This window comes from Doryrhamphus excisus, linkage group LG9 (genome assembly GCF_037039965.1).
Source record: "Doryrhamphus excisus strain RoL-2023G ecotype Guam linkage group LG9, RoL_Dexc_Guam_v1.1, whole genome shotgun sequence".
Classification (NCBI taxonomy): Eukaryota; Metazoa; Chordata; class Actinopteri; order Syngnathiformes; family Syngnathidae; genus Doryrhamphus; species Doryrhamphus excisus.
The window spans coordinates 14,704,773-14,722,500 of NC_136365.1; the positions used below are offsets into that span (position 1 = coordinate 14,704,773).

The window sequence follows — 17,728 nt, forward strand, 5'->3', positions numbered from 1 at the left end:
AAAAATCCTTTTTGAAGGCGACACTGGCCAACAGGATTCCCACAAAAATCATTGCTTTCCCCAACAAGTGGGAAAGAGCGCCCTCTTCCGTCAGGCGAGAGCAGAAAGCATAAAAAGCTTACAGCATAAAAAGCTTACAGCACCTGGTATTCCCAGGCGGTCTCCCATCCAAGTACTAACCAGGGCCGCCCCTGCTTAGCTTCCGAGATCGGACGAGATCGGGCGTTCTCAGGGTAGTATGGCCGTAAGCCCTTGCTCATTTTGGAAAAATCCTTTTTGAAGGCGACACTGGCCAACAGGATTCCCACAAAAATCATTGCTTTCCCCAAAGAGTGGGAAAGAGCGCCCTCTTCCGTCAGGCGAGAGCAGAAAGCATAAAAAGCTTACAGCACCTGTATGGAGTAAGATAGCTGTCAAAAAGGTGTGTGCATGATTTTAACCATTCGTATTCGTAATCTTAAACATTTGTATGTCAATGAAATTGTTGTACACAAAATTATGCTGTCATATACATGAATCTGAGAAATTGTGCGGGTTAGGATTTTTTTCATGTGAGTATGAATCTAAAAGCTGTGAGTGCAAAGTCTTGTGAATACAACTCTAATTTCTATGAGCACGAATTGAAGTTTGTGGGTACGAGTTGAAAAGCGTTAACATGACGTCACGTAGGTCACAGGCGGGTCACAGAGAAAGTAATCGAACCTCGATTCCTCCAATGGCGCGTTCGCCAAAGGAAAAAATGGCTGACAGCAGTGGACCGAGTGGAGCTGCCCGCTCAGGAGAAACATCACAGGTAAAGTCAACAACGTGTTTATCCAAAATTCATTTCATAAAATTGTACTTTATTAAACAATGTACAGTTCATGAACTTACAGACTTACTCCTTTAGCTCGCAAACTAACGACATGCCGGTGACGCTAAGTTAGTGCTAGCATTACTAGCATCAGAAGTTGGCTTGTGCTAGTTATTTAGCATTGACCTGCAAAATATGAAATTATGTGAAATTAATTTGCAAAATGATGTTGATCAAAATACAACTTTTGTCGATTTGTAAATGGTGTTATTTGGCGTATAAATCTGTTAAATCTGTTAAATAAATTATTATTATTTGCCTGCAGTCAGTTGCTAGAGATTAGGCGCACAAGTGTGGGTTGCATGGGTCCAGACTAGCTTGCTGTTTGATGTGGATGCTGACCCAAACTCAGACTTTAAGTTAAGGAGAAGTTATTTTGCAGGCACTCTGTACAATCGTGCAAAATACCCATGTCTGTAGCATTTGCTGTTCAATTTTGTCTTTTCTCTCACTCAGGTCCAATTAAGAGACATCATCAACACAGCACATGCACTGTTGATGTTCAGTAACAGCGTACAGGAGAATGTCAGACAGGAAAGTACAGGAGAAGCTGCTGTCGGACAGGGAGCACAGTCAGTTCCAGCAGTGAGGTCTCAGCAGGCAGTGCAACAACTTATAAGATCTCAGAACAATGGCCCTGGACTGTCAGTGAAACAAGGAATGGCGCGGTAGGGTACATGGGTCATGTATTGCACTCTCAGTGCAGGCACATTTGGACAGACTAGGTCCCTGATTTAAGTAGAAGGCAGGGAAACGGCTGCAGATGTTTTAAATTCTATTATTTACCTTAGAATATTTTCTGGGCTTCAGACCATCACCATGTGAACTATTGCATAAAACAAATTAAACAAATTTACATAAGCTAACATAATCATAGAATGTAGACATCTTCTAAGTTTGGTTGTTTTTTGTTGATGGAATATAAAAGATGAGAATAATAGTATGCCTTCTTTTTAGGTCCTTTCCAGGATTTTTTCAAAAGGAGGCAAGAGGCAAAAGACGTTTTGCACCATATAGGACAAAAGAATCTGGGAAGAGTTTTTTGGTGAGCTTTTTTCTTCTTGAAAAACAATATGAAAAAACACCAAAAGGAGAAGAGGAACTGCCACTCATGCTGGCTGGCCTTGGCAAGCGTTCACTAACCATATCCGAAAACATGACACATTCAGAGGTATGCTACCATTCATTAACTGCCTTGTGTCAAGTCAAGAGAAAAACACCCATCTTAGAATTCATCTTGATGCATGGTTTTATTAATATTTGCATGATGAAATACACAGTAGTTCATAAATATAGGTCATTGCAATAAAGCTCTAACTATGCTTTTGTCTCTTAAGTTTTCAGAGTTGCTTGTCAGTGCATATCCAAGATTGGCAAATATCTGTGGTGGCTGGATGCTGCACAAGTCCACAGGTATGTAGTCAGACACACTGGATTAACGTTGTTCCAAAATACTCTCTATATGAGTAGTTATTGAATTTTCAGGTTTGTTTAGTATCTATAATTCATTAATTTTAGGTGGGGGTGGACGGCGGAGCTTGGTTGTTATTCCTCCAGATCTACATGGATACACTGGCCAGCAGCTGAAAGTAGTGAGCGGGAATGGAAAATACACATTGTACATTTCTCCTTTACAAGAAGAACTTGATACAATTCCATTACCACCTGAAGCAAAGGAGTTTGAGAACATGCCCAAAGCCCAGTGTACAACCTGCAAGAAAATGATTCCTCTTCAAATTCTTCCAGTACACATCAAGGAATGCAAGACAGACATTGTAGATTTGTCCTATTCTGCTGAAGAGGTATGTCAAAGTTTTAGTCTTTTAGGCTTTATCTCACAGCTGTTTGTATTGAAAAATGAGATGTTATCCTGTATTATGCTCTAAACACTTACATATTATTATTGTTTTTCTCCCCCAGGAAAACTGCAACGAAGAACATGAAGATGAATTCCCAGATTCCATTTGCAACCAGACAGACATGGTGAAATTGTTTGTGCCTTCCTGGTAAATTAAGATATTAATCTCTGGAATAATGTAAAATTGTATTCACATGCCTTGTGGATTCTATTTTAAGACTGCAGAGTGTCCTGTGTGCAACAATGCATTTCAAGTTGACATAATTGAGATCCATGCAGCCACATGCAGATTACGGTAATATTAATGATTTTGTGCAACTTTTTTAAATGTTTACCTACATTCATTTGACATTTGATGTTATTCTCTATGTGTGCAGACCTTCAGATAATGACGGCCATGAGTCAAGTGCATCAGTACCAGTCAGTCAAATCAGTACCTTTCAAAGGTAATATTGTACATTAGGTAATTATGGTGGCAAATTATGTCATCTGGATAATATGCACTTTAAATTGATACTGCAGTATCAATCATCTTTTTCCTGTTGAAAAGCTTTGTAATGTGTTCAGTGTGATCACAGAGAAATGTGGTAATCAAAAAACATTGTATGTTTATGACACATTTTGCTCTTATCTTGATTTACATGAAGCCTGCTCTCACCACTTAGAGTTTCACCAGAATAGGAGGTGTCGTGGTTGTTAGGGGTGTCACACCCTAACAACCACCCAGAATAATTGTAGCAAACAGCTATGAAATTATACATACAGTATAACCATGTCTAATTTTGGTTTTTATTCAAATGCCCAGTGGTGAACAAGAAACAAATAAGTATAAGTGTCTATCTTAATGTTCATTTTTTGTCTTTTGTTATTAATTCCAGTTCTGAGGAAATCTTGGAATGGATCGCTTGTCAAGTTGATGAAACAAACACATTTTCCATCTGTGTGTCGCGAACTGACCTCTTCAGCAGAGGCATGCAACAGTGGCAACGGCAGAAGAAGACGTCGCCCAAATGTAGACTTAAGGTCACATTCTTTGGTGAGGCAGGCATCGATACTGGAGCCCTTAGCAGAGAATTCCTCACAGGTACAAATGTTTGTCTATATATCATGTCACGATAAGAGAATATTTGTGCACATTAAATTTTTACAAGGCCCCGTGCAGGATAAAAGATAATCGAGAACAAAAAGGAAAGGAATTATCTACACGCTGAATATAGTTCCAAGAATTTTTATTGGACTGATGTGTGGATTTCGTCCTCTTCCTGTTTGTCCATATTTGTCAAATCAGACACACTTTACACACTGTGAACATCACCACCTCTGGTGTTGTAGTGGGCTCAAATGCTAATTAAATGGGGAAAAACGAGAGACAGAAGAGACCTTTTGAATGTCCTGTATTTGCTGTTTTGCAGAAATGCTGGCAGAGATCGAAAACAGACTCTTCATTGAAGGGTCAGATAAGAAAGGGAAGAATCCTGTTTATTGTCTGAACAGTTTGGACTCTAACTACTTTAGGTGTGTATTGAAATTCCTCTTGTTTTCTTTTAGTATATTAATTGCAATAATACTTAACCCTATTTTGTATCATTGTAAATATATTCAGGCAGTTTATGCTGTTTTGTTTTGGTTAGGGGTGCAGGAGAGATCATGGCAGCCAGCCTGGCACAAGGCGGACCTTGTCCTAGCTTCATGCGCGAGTGGTGCGTCAGATATCTCTGCTCCGGAGACTCTGACAGCATACAAGTGTCTGCCAGTGATGTAACAGATTTTGAACTGTCACAGCTTATTGAGAGGGTAAATACAATTTTATTAAAGTTAGTAATTGCATTAACCTCAGTATGATATAGCTTGCACAATTACTTTTTAGGTTTGTAGCCTTTAGAGAAAAATGATACAATGCAACTTAATTTCACTTGACACCCACTCTGTTTTCAGATAAACAGCGCCAGTAATGACAACATCAGTGACCTGGTTGACGATGTTGTGACCTGCGGATACACTGGAATCGTGTCTCTGGAAAACAAAGACAGCATGATAAGGTACGTTGGTGACATTTTTGATTTTCATTAAGGTAAGGGTGTATTGTACAAGAATTTGTGACTTGAGTTAGGCTACTTGTTTGGTCATGTCTAAAGCATGGATTACGTGGATTAAGTAACATGGCATTGTTTCATGCAAGGCTGTGTTGTTTAACTTCTTTACATGTCACCTAATAATAATAATAATATAGTTTTTTTAAGTTGTTTTGGCAGTTTTTCCCTCTACATCCAACAGGTTTACCACTTAAGTATATTCTCCTGATGAAACATTTTGTCCATTAGAACTGTTATACTTCACTCCACCATGAGAGTCATCCCAATGCTCAACCAGCTCAGAAAAGGCCTGCAGCTGTATGATCTATCAAAAATCATGAAGACTCATCAAGACCTCTGCCTACCACTGTTTGTTCCAGGGGAAGATAATGAGGTCTATTCTTACATTTTAGACTGCTTTTAATTGAGCATGAATGTCTTTTGCGAGAATTACAATGTTTATGCAGACTGAAATGCACTTCCTTCTTCTTAAAGGCGGATGCAGGCTTCCTTCTAGAGAGGTGCCGCCCTGTCTTCAGTGAGATTGGTTCTGCCAAGCACCAAAAAGAAGTAAAAATCATTAACTTTCTCCAGGACTACCTTCAGGAGATTGAGGATTCTGGTATGTTTTAGCCAAGATAGGGTAATAAAGACATTAACTTTTTTCTGCTATCCTGCAGTACATTTGATTTAGTGCAGTGTAAATGGTTAATTGATTCAAAATAAACAACCCATTCAATCTAAGCGTTTTTGAAAACTTGATGTCACTATTTAAAATGAATGTAAATGATGAAATGTAATATTGTGACCTAGAATAACAGTTTGATTAAACTAGACATGAAGGGCTTACAGATGGATGACTTGCAGTTATATCTACAATAATATAACAACATAGTGCCTGTCATCCAGTCACAACAAATGCTGCTTTTATTAAAATCTCTGTGGTTTCTACTGTGATTAATCAAATGTTCTTATACTCAAAAGGGTCAGTATGATTTGTGTATATGTAAGGGATTTTTATCAACTTCAAAACTAAAATGTATTGTTTTCAATTCAGACTAACATTGTGTTAATCTCTTCATTAAGAACAAGAGGGCCCCAACAACAACGTTACTCCAGAAGGCTTGACTGTAGGACGCATCATGCAGTGGATGACTGGACAACGACATAAGCCTGTTCTGCCAAGCGAAAAGAAGGACTTTGTCATAAATATGAAATTCAACCATGACTGTGATACGCAACACACTGTTTGTTTTCCAACTGTAAGCGCCTGCAGTCGTACTGTCACATTCCCTTCAGCTCACCTGAAAACATATACTGAATTCAAAAACATTTTGACACTAGCCATATGCCATGGGCAAACTTTTGATCGGGTGTAACCGCTCAGTGTAAAGGAAAACAAGTAACTGCGACATGTCAGATCATATGTTTTATTCTGGTCATTTTTGTGACAGCTTCCTTCCTTTTCTGTAATCGCCACGTTGCTCTTTGGAATACCCACAGTCATTTTGTTTTAGAAAAGTCCAATTTAATTCTGATGATGAATAGAAATTTCATCGGAAAGTTCTCAGTAAAAATGTTTGGGACTCATATCTCATGTTAAATTGAACAGATGTCAGAGCAAGTCTTTTTTAACAAGTAGACTGCAAATGTTTACCTTTATGCTATTAAAATCTTTTGCAAGATCATGTTATATCTCAGGCATTTCTTGTGTTGCCATTAGACTTTCAATACACTGAACCATTGTTATGTAAATGTCTCTGCCAAATGACTCTGAGGCCAAGGGATTTATCATGGACTGTACAGTTTCCATAATATGCGGAGTCAGAGGGCACTCAATTTCCTGGACTTGAACTCCATATGGTTCCTCGTGCACAGCATCAAACATTTCCCAGTCAGTTCCAAATAGCTCCATGTTCTGGGGAGGGGGGGGGAAATCTTTTTAATATTTTGTATGAAACAGCATTTGTTAGCGTCATAGAATAACTGCCAGAGTCATATTTTAAGGTTTTTGACACAATAATGCACTGTGAATCAGCAGTGTTAGGGGAACTAGGTAGAATCAAAATTTAGCTAAAATATGATTAGGTTATAAGTCTAATAATTTTGAATTATTTTAAAAACATACCAAAGCACACACTGAAGTACACAGGCATAGTGCAGTGACAACAGAAAACCATTGAAATAACAATAAAAAAAATCATACGTTTTTATATATACCTTAGCCTCCACATATTCAGGTTCAAAACTTGTCAACTGCACTTTGCCTTTGTAAACAGCGCCTCAAGTGTGTGCTTCCACAAACCTGCAAATCTTCGTTCGGGTCACAAGGGTTCTTCATATGACCCAAAATCCAGAGCTGGTTTGGGGAGAGTCCACCTTCAGACCGTAAAGGATGGTTGTCCCAGCCTTCTGTGAAGGTGTGAAGGGCATCTGCCAGACGTGGAACGAAGACATAGTGGGCACAAAACAGATGAACAACATCTGCCAAATGCAACAGGCCATCTTCCTCGAGACTGTGAAGAACTTCATAGAAAAGGTGTGTCACGCTGGTCCAGACATCTCGCCACAGGCGCTCGATTCTAGATCAGAAACAGGACTTATTCCACTGAAAAGTAATAATTTAAATTGTCTGACCAAAAAAAATTTACAACAATAACTTCCCATTTTACATCTTACTATTGATATACTATAAATTATGTGAATTGTTTATTGTAACCTCTGATTATGTACACTCCGCCCAGCAATGAAGCTCCCCCTTCCAGCACCTTTAACAATGAACATGGTTTCAGCAATTGAGACGTTTTCAACGCCTTCATCGCCCCTGACCCTGGAAAATAGATGTGAGAAATGTCCAGCCATATTCATCACAGCAAAAATATTCCACTGAAAATTACTAAAATTAGTAATTAGTGCATGGAAACAATAGCACAAGTTTAAATCACTGTTTACCTGGAAGGCCAGCCATAGTCTTCCACTGCCTTCATAAAAAATGAGTGAGCAGTGTTTGAGCAGTTATTTGTTGCAGGTTCTAGATAGAAAATCTGTGTAGAAAGACAAGGTTATTAAGGCCTACAAAACATAAGATAAATAATCTTAATTGATCCCCAGGGGAAATTCAGGAGTTATAGCAACATCAGTAAAAGCAGGAACACCATCGATAAAAGTCAGGAACCATAAGCATAAAATAAAAAAATAGTAATTGAAATCAGCTTTCTGACACATTACATCTGCACTATGTCCATACATTTCTTAGTTAGCATATGTATTCTCTGGGTAGAGAGTTTCTACAGTCAAGACAGACATGGAAATTAATTGGAATTTAAAAAAAAAAGTTTATTTATTAACGTTCTGAATATACAATGTTTTAAATGTTTATTCCCTGCTCTTCTCCTCCTGTACCTCCTCCTTTGTCTCCTCTCACCTGCATTCTTCATCCTCCTGCTACTCTTAACCTCTCTTTAAACTCCTCCCTTTCTTCTCATTAATGTCTCCTCTTCCCCTCCCTCCTCCCTCATATTTTTTCTCCATATGATTGGCCAGTCAGTATTGCTCCCTATGATTGCCATTTACTTAAATTGATAGAGTAAAATATGATAAACGTTATGAAAAGTTTTGAAAATTCATTGTTTATAATGTGTGTGAACCGTGTGGATAACACATATGCAGTTTATGAACAGTGAATACATAAACACAAACGTAAACAGATAATGAAGCACTGTAATAAAAGGTGACCAACCTTTCTCGAGTACCCATCTATTGCACCAAATATGACAATGTTGTACCTTGAAAACAAAATATGAAATGACAATGAGCAGTCACCCCACCCACAATAAATAAATAAGGAAATAGTTAGTAAATAAAAAGTCTTACCGTATAAGCTTGTGGTTTGTGTCCACATGGACTAATGACAGAGGCCCCTGCACAAAGTATGTCCTCCTTACAATGCACCCCAGCCGTGTCATCCTTTCCAAAACCCCTGGAGCATCGACTCTGTGCATGGACTCCTTGATGCGATCCCATTGAACTCTATGCCCATCTGCTTGCAGACAGCCTTTAACCATTCTATATCCTGCATTTGGGATCCTGCTTTTGATGGACCGCACAGCATCATCCAATTCACTGTCAGTTAAGCTGCTGTATGTAGACCTTGTGGACAACCCAAGTTCACGCATACGCCGGAAGATTGTGCTTTGGCTGACACCCAACAGGTTTGCGATGCAAGACACTGGTAAGGGGAAGTCGATGAGCCTGGACAGCAGCTCTTCAGAAAAAATGAACCTTGGTCGACCTCGTCCTCCAGCTCTAATAAAAGCACAGGGACTCTCTTGGGAAACAGCTGCGTGGATCTTGCTTTGCAGGGATAAAAGACAATCCACAATTTCAGCTGGGATGTTTAAAGTACTGGAAGCAGCCGAAAGAATAAATGCTTCTTGATTAACAATGTACTGCAAATAGTCCAAATTCAAGTGCAGTTGATTTAACACATCTGAAATCCTTGATTTCATACGTTCCAATAACTGAGTAGCCACTGGTCCCTGTAAACAACAAAATACAAGTTGGATGCATTAAATGCCACTGTTAACTTAGTCATTTACCAACATACAGTACTCTATCAATTCCACATGGGCTGTACAAACGCCCGAAATACTTTTGTATTTTTAGCAAAATTAATATGCCAATCATTAGCTTGCAAGTTAAAACAATAACTCTTAATTATTATAGCCGGCTCTATTGAACCTTGCCAATCGCTGCGTTGCTAGCGACGCCGCTCTGATCAGAGGAGCATGGGATATTTTCCTTATGGTTCATTTTTACCTAAAGTACAACAGCTTCAGAGTAATAGTGCTGCTGGTTACCGCGACACAAACGCGCCCCTTAAACCGGAATCTCTTGTTGTTGACAGATAAGACTACACAAATACAGACGTCAAAATGTGTGTATGATAATTCCATCGTCCACTGATTGATTTCCTCTGTGGTAAACAAATGCACATGGCCTAGAGGAGAATTGGCAAAGAGGAAAAGAGACCGGACTTATACGATGGACAGATTTATACGCCAAATAACACCATTTACAAATCGACAAAAGTTGTATTTTGATCAACATCATTTTGCAAATTAATTTCACATAATTTCATATTTTGCAGGTCAATGCTAAATAACTAGCACAAGCCAACTTCTGATGCTAGTAATGCTAGCACTAACTTAGCGTCACCGGCATGTCGTTAGTTTACGAGCTAAAGGAGTAAGTCTGTAAGTCCATGAACTGTACATTGTTTAATAAAGTACAATTTTATGAAATGAATTTTGGATAAACACGTTGTGCTATCTTACTCCATAGTTGTTGACTTTACCTGTGATGTTTCTCCTGAGCGGGCAGCTCCACTCGGTCCACTGCTGTCAGCCATTTTTTCCTTTGGCGAACGCGCCATTGGAGGAATCGAGGTTCGATTATTTTCTCTGTGACCTGCCTGTGACCTACGTGACGTCATGTTAACGCTTTTCAACTCGTACCCACAAACTTCAATTCGTGCTCATAGAAGAGACGTCGTAGTCGTAGAAATTAGAGTTGTATTCACAAGACTTTGCACTCACAGCTTTTAGATTCATACTCACATGAAAAAAATCCTAACCCGCACAATTTCTCAGATTCATGTATATGACAGCATAATTTTGTGTACAACAATTTCATTGACATACAAATGTTTAAGATTACGAATACGAATGGTTAAAATCATGCACACACCTTTTTGACAGCTATCTTACTCCATACACCTGGTATTCCCAGGAGGTCTCCCATCCAAGTACTAACCAGGCCCGCCCCTGCTTAGCTTCCAAGATCGGACGAGATCGGGCGTTCTCAGGGTAGTATGGCCGTAAGCCCTTGCTCATTTTGGAAAAATCCTTTTTGAAGGCGACACTGGCCAACAGGATTCCCACAAAAATCATTGCTTCCCCCAACAAGTGGGAAAGAGCGCCCTCTTCCATCAGGCGAGAGCAGAAAGCATAAAACGCTTACAGCACCTGGTATTCCCAGGTGGTCTCCCATCCAAGTACTAACCAGGCCCGCCCCTGCTTAGCTTCCGAGATCGGACGAGATCAGGCGTTCTCAGGGTAGTATGGCCGTAAGCCCTTGCTCATTTTGGAAAAATCCTTTTTGAAGGCGACACTGGCCAACAGGATTCCCACAAAAATCATTGCTTTCCCCAACAAGTGGGAAAGAGCGCCCTCTTCCGTCAGGGGAGAGCAGAAAGCATAAAAAGATTACAGCAAATGGTATTCCCAGGCGGTCTCCCATCCAAGTACTAACCAGGCCCGCCCCTGCTTAGCTTCCGAGATCGGACGAGATCGGGCGTTCTCAGGGTAGTATGGCCGTAAGCCCTTGCTCATTTTGGAAAAATCCTTTTTGAAGGCGACACTGGCCAACAGGATTCCCACAAAAATCATTGCTTTCCCCAAAGAGTGGGAAAGAGCGCCCTCTTCCGTCAGGCGAGAGCAGAAAGCATAAAACGCTTACAGCACCTGGTATTCCCAGGCGGTCTCCCATCCAAGTACTAACCAGGCCCGCCCCTGCTTAGCTTCCGAGATCAGACGAGATCGGGCGTTCTCAGGGTAGTATGGCCGTAAGCCCTTGCTCATTTTGGAAAAATCCTTTTTGAAGGCGACACTGGCCAACAGGATTCCCACAAAAATCATTGCTTCCCCCAACAAGTGGGAAAGAGCGCCCTCTTCCGTCAGGCGAGAGCAGAAAGCATAAAAAGCTTACAGCACCTGGTATTCCCAGGCGGTCTCCCATCCAAGTACTAACCAGGCCCGCCCCTGCTTAGCTTCCGAGATCGGACGAGATCGGGCGTTCTCAGGGTAGTATGGCCGTAAGCCCTTTCTCCTTTTGGAAAAATCCTTTTTGAAGGCGACACTGGCCAACAGGATTCCCACAAAAATCATTGCTTTCCCCAACAAGTGGGAAAGAGCGCCCTCTTCCGTCAGGGGAGAGCAGAAAGCATAAAAAGCTTACAGCATAAAAAGCTTACAGCACCTGGTATTCCCAGGCGGTCTCCCATCCAAGTACTAACCAGGCCCGCCCCTGCTTAGCTTCCGAGATCGGACGAGATCGGGCGTTCTCAGGGTAGTATGGCCGTAAGCCCTTGCTCATTTTGGAAAAATCCTTTTTGAAGGCGACACTGGCCAACAGGATTCCCACAAAAATCATTGCTTCCCCCAACAAGTGGGAAAGAGCGCCCTCTTCCGTCAGGCGAGAGCAGAAAGCATAAAACGCTTACAGCACCTGGTATTCCCAGGCGGTCTCCCATCCAAGTACTAATCAGGCCCGCCCCTGCTTAGCTTCCGAGATCGGACGAGATCGGGCGTTCTCAGGGTAGTATGGCCGTAAGCCCTTGCTCAATTTGGAAAAATCCTTTTTGAAGGCGACACTGGCCAACAGGATTCCCACAAAAATCATTGCTTTCCCCAACAAGTGGGAAAGAGCGCCCTCTTCCGTCAGGGGAGAGCAGAAAGCATAAAAAGCGTACAGCATAAAAAGCTTACAGCACCTGGTATTCCCAGGCGGTCTCCCATCCAAGTACTAACCAGGCCCGCCCCTGCTTAGCTTCCGAGATCAGACGAGATCGGGCGTTCTCAGGGTAGTATGGCCGTAAGCCCTTGCTCATTTTGGAAAAATCCTTTTTGAAGGCGACACCGGCCAACAGGATTCCCACAAAAATCATTGCTTCCCCCAACAAGTGGGAAAGAGCGCCCTCTTCCGTCAGGCGAGAGCAGAAAGCATAAAAAGCTTACAGCACCTGGTATTCCCAGGCGGTCTCCCATCCAAGTACTAACCAGGCCCGCCCCTGCTTAGCTTCCGAGATCGGACGAGATCGGGCGTTCTCAGGGTAGTATGGCGGTAAGCCCTTTCTCATTTTGGAAAAATCCTTTTTGAAGGCGACACTGGCCAACAGGATTCCCACAAAAATCATTGCTTTCCCCAACAAGTGGGAAAGAGCGCCCTCTTCCATCAGGCGAGAGCAGAAAGCATAAAAAGCTTACAGCATAAAAAGCTTACAGCACCTGGTATTCCCAGGCGGTCTCCCATCCAAGTACTAACCAGGCCCGCCCCTGCTTAGCTTCCGAGATCAGACGAGATCGGGCGTTCTCAGGGTAGTATGGCCGTAAGCCCTTTCTCACTTTGGAAAAATCCTTTTTGAAGGCGACACTGGCCAACAGGATTCCCACAAAAATCATTGCTTTCCCCAAAGAGTGGGAAAGAGCACCCTCTTCCGTCAGGCGAGAGCAGAAAGCATAAAAAGCTTACAGCACCTGGTATTCCCAGGCGGTCTCCCATCCAAGTACTAACCAGGCCCGCCCCTGCTTAGCTTCCGAGATCGGACGAGATCGGGCGTTCTCAGGGTAGTATGGCCGTAAGCCCTTGATCATTTTGGAAAAATCCTTTTTGAAGGCGACACTGGCCAACAGGATTCCCACAAAAATCATTGCTTTCCCCAAAGAGTGGGAAAGAGCGCCCTCTTCCGTCAGGCGAGAGCAGAAAGCATAAAAAGCTTACAGCACCTGGTATTCCCAGGCGGTCTCCCATCCAAGTACTAACCAGGCCCGCCCCTGCTTAGCTTCCGAGATCGGACGAGATCAGGCGTTCTCAGGGTAGTATGGCCGTAAGCCCTTGCTCATTTTGGAAAAATCCTTTTTGAAGGCGACACTGGCCAACAGGATTCCCACAAAAATCATTGCTTTCCCCAACAAGTGGGAAAGAGCGCCCTCTTCCGTCAGGGGAGAGCAGAAAGCATAAAAAGATTACAGCAAATGGTATTCCCAGGCGGTCTCCCATCCAAGTACTAACCAGGCCCGCCCCTGCTTAGCTTCCGAGATCGGACGAGATCGGGCGTTCTCAGGGTAGTATGGCCGTAAGCCCTTGCTCATTTTGGAAAAATCCTTTTTGAAGGCGACACTGGCCAACAGGATTCCCACAAAAATCATTGCTTTCCCCAAAGAGTGGGAAAGAGCGCCCTCTTCCGTCAGGCGAGAGCAGAAAGCATAAAACGCTTACAGCACCTGGTATTCCCAGGCGGTCTCCCATCCAAGTACTAACCAGGCCCGCCCCTGCTTAGCTTCCGAGATCAGACGAGATCGGGCGTTCTCAGGGTAGTATGGCCGTAAGCCCTTGCTCATTTTGGAAAAATCCTTTTTGAAGGCGACACTGGCCAACAGGATTCCCACAAAAATCATTGCTTCCCCCAACAAGTGGGAAAGAGCGCCCTCTTCCGTCAGGCGAGAGCAGAAAGCATAAAAAGCTTACAGCACCTGGTATTCCCAGGCGGTCTCCCATCCAAGTACTAACCAGGCCCGCCCCTGCTTAGCTTCCGAGATCGGACGAGATCGGGCGTTCTCAGGGTAGTATGGCCGTAAGCCCTTTCTCCTTTTGGAAAAATCCTTTTTGAAGGCGACACTGGCCAACAGGATTCCCACAAAAATCATTGCTTTCCCCAACAAGTGGGAAAGAGCGCCCTCTTCCGTCAGGGGAGAGCAGAAAGCATAAAAAGCTTACAGCATAAAAAGCTTACAGCACCTGGTATTCCCAGGCGGTCTCCCATCCAAGTACTAACCAGGCCCGCCCCTGCTTAGCTTCCGAGATCGGACGAGATCGGGCGTTCTCAGGGTAGTATGGCCGTAAGCCCTTGCTCATTTTGGAAAAATCCTTTTTGAAGGCGACACTGGCCAACAGGATTCCCACAAAAATCATTGCTTCCCCCAACAAGTGGGAAAGAGCGCCCTCTTCCGTCAGGCGAGAGCAGAAAGCATAAAACGCTTACAGCACCTGGTATTCCCAGGCGGTCTCCCATCCAAGTACTAATCAGGCCCGCCCCTGCTTAGCTTCCGAGATCGGACGAGATCGGGCGTTCTCAGGGTAGTATGGCCGTAAGCCCTTGCTCAATTTGGAAAAATCCTTTTTGAAGGCGACACTGGCCAACAGGATTCCCACAAAAATCATTGCTTTCCCCAACAAGTGGGAAAGAGCGCCCTCTTCCGTCAGGGGAGAGCAGAAAGCATAAAAAGCGTACAGCATAAAAAGCTTACAGCACCTGGTATTCCCAGGCGGTCTCCCATCCAAGTACTAACCAGGCCCGCCCCTGCTTAGCTTCCGAGATCAGACGAGATCGGGCGTTCTCAGGGTAGTATGGCCGTAAGCCCTTGCTCATTTTGGAAAAATCCTTTTTGAAGGCGACACCGGCCAACAGGATTCCCACAAAAATCATTGCTTCCCCCAACAAGTGGGAAAGAGCGCCCTCTTCCGTCAGGCGAGAGCAGAAAGCATAAAAAGCTTACAGCACCTGGTATTCCCAGGCGGTCTCCCATCCAAGTACTAACCAGGCCCGCCCCTGCTTAGCTTCCGAGATCGGACGAGATCGGGCGTTCTCAGGGTAGTATGGCGGTAAGCCCTTTCTCATTTTGGAAAAATCCTTTTTGAAGGCGACACTGGCCAACAGGATTCCCACAAAAATCATTGCTTTCCCCAACAAGTGGGAAAGAGCGCCCTCTTCCATCAGGCGAGAGCAGAAAGCATAAAAAGCTTACAGCATAAAAAGCTTACAGCACCTGGTATTCCCAGGCGGTCTCCCATCCAAGTACTAACCAGGCCCGCCCCTGCTTAGCTTCCGAGATCAGACGAGATCGGGCGTTCTCAGGGTAGTATGGCCGTAAGCCCTTTCTCACTTTGGAAAAATCCTTTTTGAAGGCGACACTGGCCAACAGGATTCCCACAAAAATCATTGCTTTCCCCAAAGAGTGGGAAAGAGCACCCTCTTCCGTCAGGCGAGAGCAGAAAGCATAAAAAGCTTACAGCACCTGGTATTCCCAGGCGGTCTCCCATCCAAGTACTAACCAGGCCCGCCCCTGCTTAGCTTCCGAGATCGGACGAGATCGGGCGTTCTCAGGGTAGTATGGCCGTAAGCCCTTGATCATTTTGGAAAAATCCTTTTTGAAGGCGACACTGGCCAACAGGATTCCCACAAAAATCATTGCTTTCCCCAAAGAGTGGGAAAGAGCGCCCTCTTCCGTCAGGCGAGAGCAGAAAGCATAAAAAGCTTACAGCACCTGGTATTCCCAGGCGGTCTCCCATCCAAGTACTAACCAGGCCCGCCCCTGCTTAGCTTCCGAGATCGGACGAGATCGGGCGTTCTCAGGGTAGTATGGCCGTAAGCCCTTGCTCAATTTGGAAAAATCCTTTTTGAAGGCGACACTGGCCAACAGGATTCCCACAAAAATCATTGCTTTCCCCAACAAGTGGGAAAGAGCGCCCTCTTCCGACAGGCGAGAGCAGAAAGCATAAAAAGCTTACAGCACCTGGTATTCCCAGGCGGTCTCCCATCCAAGTACTAACCAGGCCCGCCCCTGCTTAGCTTCCGAGATCGGACGTTCTCAGGGTAGTATGGCCGTAAGCCCTTGCTCATTTTGGAAAAATCCTTTTTGAAGGCGACACTGGCCAACAGGATTCCCACAAAAATCATTGCTTGCCCCAACAAGTGGGAAAGAGCACCCTCTTCTGTCAGGCGAGAGCAGAAAGCATAAAAAGCTTACAGCACCTGGTATTCCCAGGCGGTCTCCCACCCAAGTACTAACCAGGCCCGCCCCTGCTTAGCTTCCGAGATCGGACGAGATCGGGCATTCTCAGGGTAGTATGGCCGTAAGCCCTTTCTCATTTTGGAAAAATCCTTTTTGAAGGCGACACTGGCCAACAGGATTCCCACAAAAATCATTGCTTTCCCCAACAAGTGGGAAAGAGCGCCCTCTTCCGTCAGGCGAGAGCAGAAAGCATAAAAAGCTTACAGCATAAAAAGCTTACAGCACCTGGTAATCCCAGGCGGTCTCCCATTCAAGTACTAACCAGGCCCGCCCCTGCTTAGCTTCCGAGATCGGACGAGATCGGGCGTTCTCAGGGTAGTATGGCCATAAGCCCTTGATCATTTTGGAAAAATCATTTTTGAAGGCGACACTGGCCAACAGGATTCCCACAAAAATCATTGCTTTCCCCAAAGAGTGGGAAAGAGCGCCCTCTTCCGTCAGGCGAGAGCAGAAAGCATAAAAAGCTTACAGCAACTTGTATTCCGAGGCGGTCTCCCATCCAAGTACTAACCAGGTCCGCCCCTGCTTAGCTTCCAAGATCGGACGAGATCGGGCATTCTCAGGGTAGTATGGCCGTAAGCCCTTGCTCATTTTGGAAAAATCCTTTTTGAAGGCGACACTGGCCAACAGGATTCCCACAAAAATCATTGCTTTCCCCAAAGAGTGGGAAAGAGCGCCCTCTTCCGTCAGGCGAGAGCAGAAAGCATAAAAAGCTTACAGCACCTGGTATTCCCAGGCGGTCTCCCATCCAGGTACTAACCAGGCCCGCCCCTGCTTAGCTTCCGAGATCGGACGAGATTGGGCGTTCTCAGGGTAGTATGGCCGTAAGCCCTTGCTCATTTTGGAAAAATCCTTTTTGAAGTTGACACTGGCCAACAGGATTCCCACAAAAATCATTGCTTTCCCCAACAAGTGGGAAAGAGCGCCCTCTTCCGTCAGGCGAGAGCAGAAAGCATAAAAAGATTACAGCATAAAAAGCTTACAGCACCTGGTATTCCCAGGCGGTCTCCCATCCAAGTACTAACCAGGCCCGCCCCTGCTTAGCTTCCGAGATCAGACGAGATAGGGCGTTCTCAGGGTAGTATGGCCGTAAGCCCTTGCTCATTTTGGAAAAATCCTTTTTGAAGGCGACACTGGCCAACAGGATTCCCAGAAAAATCATTGCTTTCCCCAAAGAGTGGGAAAGAGCGCCCTCTTCCGTCAGGCGAGAGCAGAAAGCATAAAAAGCTTACAGCACCTGGTATTCCCAGGCGGTCTCCCATCCAAGTACTAACCAGGCCCGCCCCTGCTTAGCTTCCGAGATCGGACGAGATCG

General features: G+C 44.1%; 1 protein-coding gene, 27 non-coding genes and 3 pseudogenes across 28 annotated transcripts in view; 1 reads left to right on the forward strand and 30 right to left on the reverse strand.

Annotated features, from left to right (window-relative positions):
* Positions 1-131: 131 nt before the first annotated feature.
* LOC144900009 (5S ribosomal RNA) lies at positions 132-250 on the reverse strand. Its single transcript, XR_013628344.1, has one exon. It is a non-coding gene; the product is annotated as a 5S ribosomal RNA (ribosomal RNA).
* A 423-nt stretch (positions 251-673) lies between these two features.
* On the forward strand, positions 674-6,473 carry LOC131111079 (uncharacterized). Its single transcript, XM_078793463.1, has 14 exons — positions 674-793; positions 1,811-1,898; positions 2,191-2,266; positions 2,372-2,655; positions 2,774-2,836; positions 2,930-3,006; positions 3,089-3,157; positions 3,590-3,795; positions 4,124-4,226; positions 4,343-4,505; positions 4,647-4,750; positions 5,033-5,177; positions 5,279-5,405; positions 5,870-6,473. The coding sequence occupies exons 3-14, from the start codon at positions 2,248-2,250 to the stop codon at positions 6,160-6,162; spliced, it is 1,653 nt and encodes a 550-aa protein (XP_078649589.1). The 5' UTR covers positions 674-793; positions 1,811-1,898; positions 2,191-2,247; the 3' UTR covers positions 6,163-6,473.
* A 4,075-nt stretch (positions 6,474-10,548) lies between these two features.
* On the reverse strand, positions 10,549-10,667 carry LOC144900533 (5S ribosomal RNA; annotated as a pseudogene).
* A 130-nt stretch (positions 10,668-10,797) lies between these two features.
* On the reverse strand, positions 10,798-10,916 carry LOC144899935 (5S ribosomal RNA). Its single transcript, XR_013628270.1, has one exon. It is a non-coding gene; the product is annotated as a 5S ribosomal RNA (ribosomal RNA).
* A 130-nt stretch (positions 10,917-11,046) lies between these two features.
* LOC144900398 (5S ribosomal RNA) lies at positions 11,047-11,165 on the reverse strand. The gene has a single exon (XR_013628730.1). It is a non-coding gene; the product is annotated as a 5S ribosomal RNA (ribosomal RNA).
* A 130-nt stretch (positions 11,166-11,295) lies between these two features.
* On the reverse strand, positions 11,296-11,414 carry LOC144900922 (5S ribosomal RNA). Its single transcript, XR_013629110.1, has one exon. It is a non-coding gene; the product is annotated as a 5S ribosomal RNA (ribosomal RNA).
* Positions 11,415-11,544: 130 nt separating this feature from the next.
* LOC144900620 (5S ribosomal RNA) lies at positions 11,545-11,663 on the reverse strand. The gene has a single exon (XR_013628807.1). It is a non-coding gene; the product is annotated as a 5S ribosomal RNA (ribosomal RNA).
* Positions 11,664-11,809: 146 nt separating this feature from the next.
* LOC144900621 (5S ribosomal RNA) lies at positions 11,810-11,928 on the reverse strand. Its single transcript, XR_013628808.1, has one exon. It is a non-coding gene; the product is annotated as a 5S ribosomal RNA (ribosomal RNA).
* A 130-nt stretch (positions 11,929-12,058) lies between these two features.
* LOC144900939 (5S ribosomal RNA) lies at positions 12,059-12,177 on the reverse strand. Its single transcript, XR_013629127.1, has one exon. It is a non-coding gene; the product is annotated as a 5S ribosomal RNA (ribosomal RNA).
* A 146-nt stretch (positions 12,178-12,323) lies between these two features.
* On the reverse strand, positions 12,324-12,442 carry LOC144900775 (5S ribosomal RNA). The gene has a single exon (XR_013628962.1). It is a non-coding gene; the product is annotated as a 5S ribosomal RNA (ribosomal RNA).
* A 130-nt stretch (positions 12,443-12,572) lies between these two features.
* On the reverse strand, positions 12,573-12,691 carry LOC144900023 (5S ribosomal RNA). The gene has a single exon (XR_013628358.1). It is a non-coding gene; the product is annotated as a 5S ribosomal RNA (ribosomal RNA).
* Positions 12,692-12,837: 146 nt separating this feature from the next.
* LOC144900776 (5S ribosomal RNA) lies at positions 12,838-12,956 on the reverse strand. Its single transcript, XR_013628963.1, has one exon. It is a non-coding gene; the product is annotated as a 5S ribosomal RNA (ribosomal RNA).
* A 130-nt stretch (positions 12,957-13,086) lies between these two features.
* Positions 13,087-13,205, reverse strand: LOC144900623 (5S ribosomal RNA). The gene has a single exon (XR_013628810.1). It is a non-coding gene; the product is annotated as a 5S ribosomal RNA (ribosomal RNA).
* Positions 13,206-13,335: 130 nt separating this feature from the next.
* On the reverse strand, positions 13,336-13,454 carry LOC144900959 (5S ribosomal RNA). Its single transcript, XR_013629147.1, has one exon. It is a non-coding gene; the product is annotated as a 5S ribosomal RNA (ribosomal RNA).
* A 130-nt stretch (positions 13,455-13,584) lies between these two features.
* On the reverse strand, positions 13,585-13,703 carry LOC144900399 (5S ribosomal RNA). The gene has a single exon (XR_013628731.1). It is a non-coding gene; the product is annotated as a 5S ribosomal RNA (ribosomal RNA).
* A 130-nt stretch (positions 13,704-13,833) lies between these two features.
* LOC144900923 (5S ribosomal RNA) lies at positions 13,834-13,952 on the reverse strand. The gene has a single exon (XR_013629111.1). It is a non-coding gene; the product is annotated as a 5S ribosomal RNA (ribosomal RNA).
* A 130-nt stretch (positions 13,953-14,082) lies between these two features.
* LOC144900624 (5S ribosomal RNA) lies at positions 14,083-14,201 on the reverse strand. The gene has a single exon (XR_013628811.1). It is a non-coding gene; the product is annotated as a 5S ribosomal RNA (ribosomal RNA).
* Positions 14,202-14,347: 146 nt separating this feature from the next.
* Positions 14,348-14,466, reverse strand: LOC144900625 (5S ribosomal RNA). The gene has a single exon (XR_013628812.1). It is a non-coding gene; the product is annotated as a 5S ribosomal RNA (ribosomal RNA).
* Positions 14,467-14,596: 130 nt separating this feature from the next.
* On the reverse strand, positions 14,597-14,715 carry LOC144900940 (5S ribosomal RNA). The gene has a single exon (XR_013629128.1). It is a non-coding gene; the product is annotated as a 5S ribosomal RNA (ribosomal RNA).
* Positions 14,716-14,861: 146 nt separating this feature from the next.
* LOC144900778 (5S ribosomal RNA) lies at positions 14,862-14,980 on the reverse strand. Its single transcript, XR_013628965.1, has one exon. It is a non-coding gene; the product is annotated as a 5S ribosomal RNA (ribosomal RNA).
* Positions 14,981-15,110: 130 nt separating this feature from the next.
* On the reverse strand, positions 15,111-15,229 carry LOC144900024 (5S ribosomal RNA). Its single transcript, XR_013628359.1, has one exon. It is a non-coding gene; the product is annotated as a 5S ribosomal RNA (ribosomal RNA).
* A 146-nt stretch (positions 15,230-15,375) lies between these two features.
* Positions 15,376-15,494, reverse strand: LOC144900779 (5S ribosomal RNA). Its single transcript, XR_013628966.1, has one exon. It is a non-coding gene; the product is annotated as a 5S ribosomal RNA (ribosomal RNA).
* A 130-nt stretch (positions 15,495-15,624) lies between these two features.
* Positions 15,625-15,743, reverse strand: LOC144900626 (5S ribosomal RNA). Its single transcript, XR_013628813.1, has one exon. It is a non-coding gene; the product is annotated as a 5S ribosomal RNA (ribosomal RNA).
* A 130-nt stretch (positions 15,744-15,873) lies between these two features.
* LOC144900627 (5S ribosomal RNA) lies at positions 15,874-15,992 on the reverse strand. Its single transcript, XR_013628814.1, has one exon. It is a non-coding gene; the product is annotated as a 5S ribosomal RNA (ribosomal RNA).
* Positions 15,993-16,122: 130 nt separating this feature from the next.
* On the reverse strand, positions 16,123-16,231 carry LOC144900502 (5S ribosomal RNA; annotated as a pseudogene).
* Positions 16,232-16,361: 130 nt separating this feature from the next.
* Positions 16,362-16,480, reverse strand: LOC144900970 (5S ribosomal RNA). Its single transcript, XR_013629158.1, has one exon. It is a non-coding gene; the product is annotated as a 5S ribosomal RNA (ribosomal RNA).
* Positions 16,481-16,626: 146 nt separating this feature from the next.
* LOC144900273 (5S ribosomal RNA) lies at positions 16,627-16,745 on the reverse strand. Its single transcript, XR_013628608.1, has one exon. It is a non-coding gene; the product is annotated as a 5S ribosomal RNA (ribosomal RNA).
* Positions 16,746-16,875: 130 nt separating this feature from the next.
* Positions 16,876-16,994, reverse strand: LOC144900506 (5S ribosomal RNA; annotated as a pseudogene).
* A 130-nt stretch (positions 16,995-17,124) lies between these two features.
* Positions 17,125-17,243, reverse strand: LOC144900110 (5S ribosomal RNA). The gene has a single exon (XR_013628445.1). It is a non-coding gene; the product is annotated as a 5S ribosomal RNA (ribosomal RNA).
* A 146-nt stretch (positions 17,244-17,389) lies between these two features.
* Positions 17,390-17,508, reverse strand: LOC144900201 (5S ribosomal RNA). Its single transcript, XR_013628536.1, has one exon. It is a non-coding gene; the product is annotated as a 5S ribosomal RNA (ribosomal RNA).
* A 130-nt stretch (positions 17,509-17,638) lies between these two features.
* Positions 17,639-17,728, reverse strand: part of LOC144900628 (5S ribosomal RNA) — a 119-nt gene continuing 29 nt past the window's right edge. Inside the window, exon 1 of the ribosomal RNA XR_013628815.1 lies at positions 17,639-17,728. This exon is cut by the window's right edge and continues 29 nt beyond it. This is a non-coding gene — a ribosomal RNA (5S ribosomal RNA).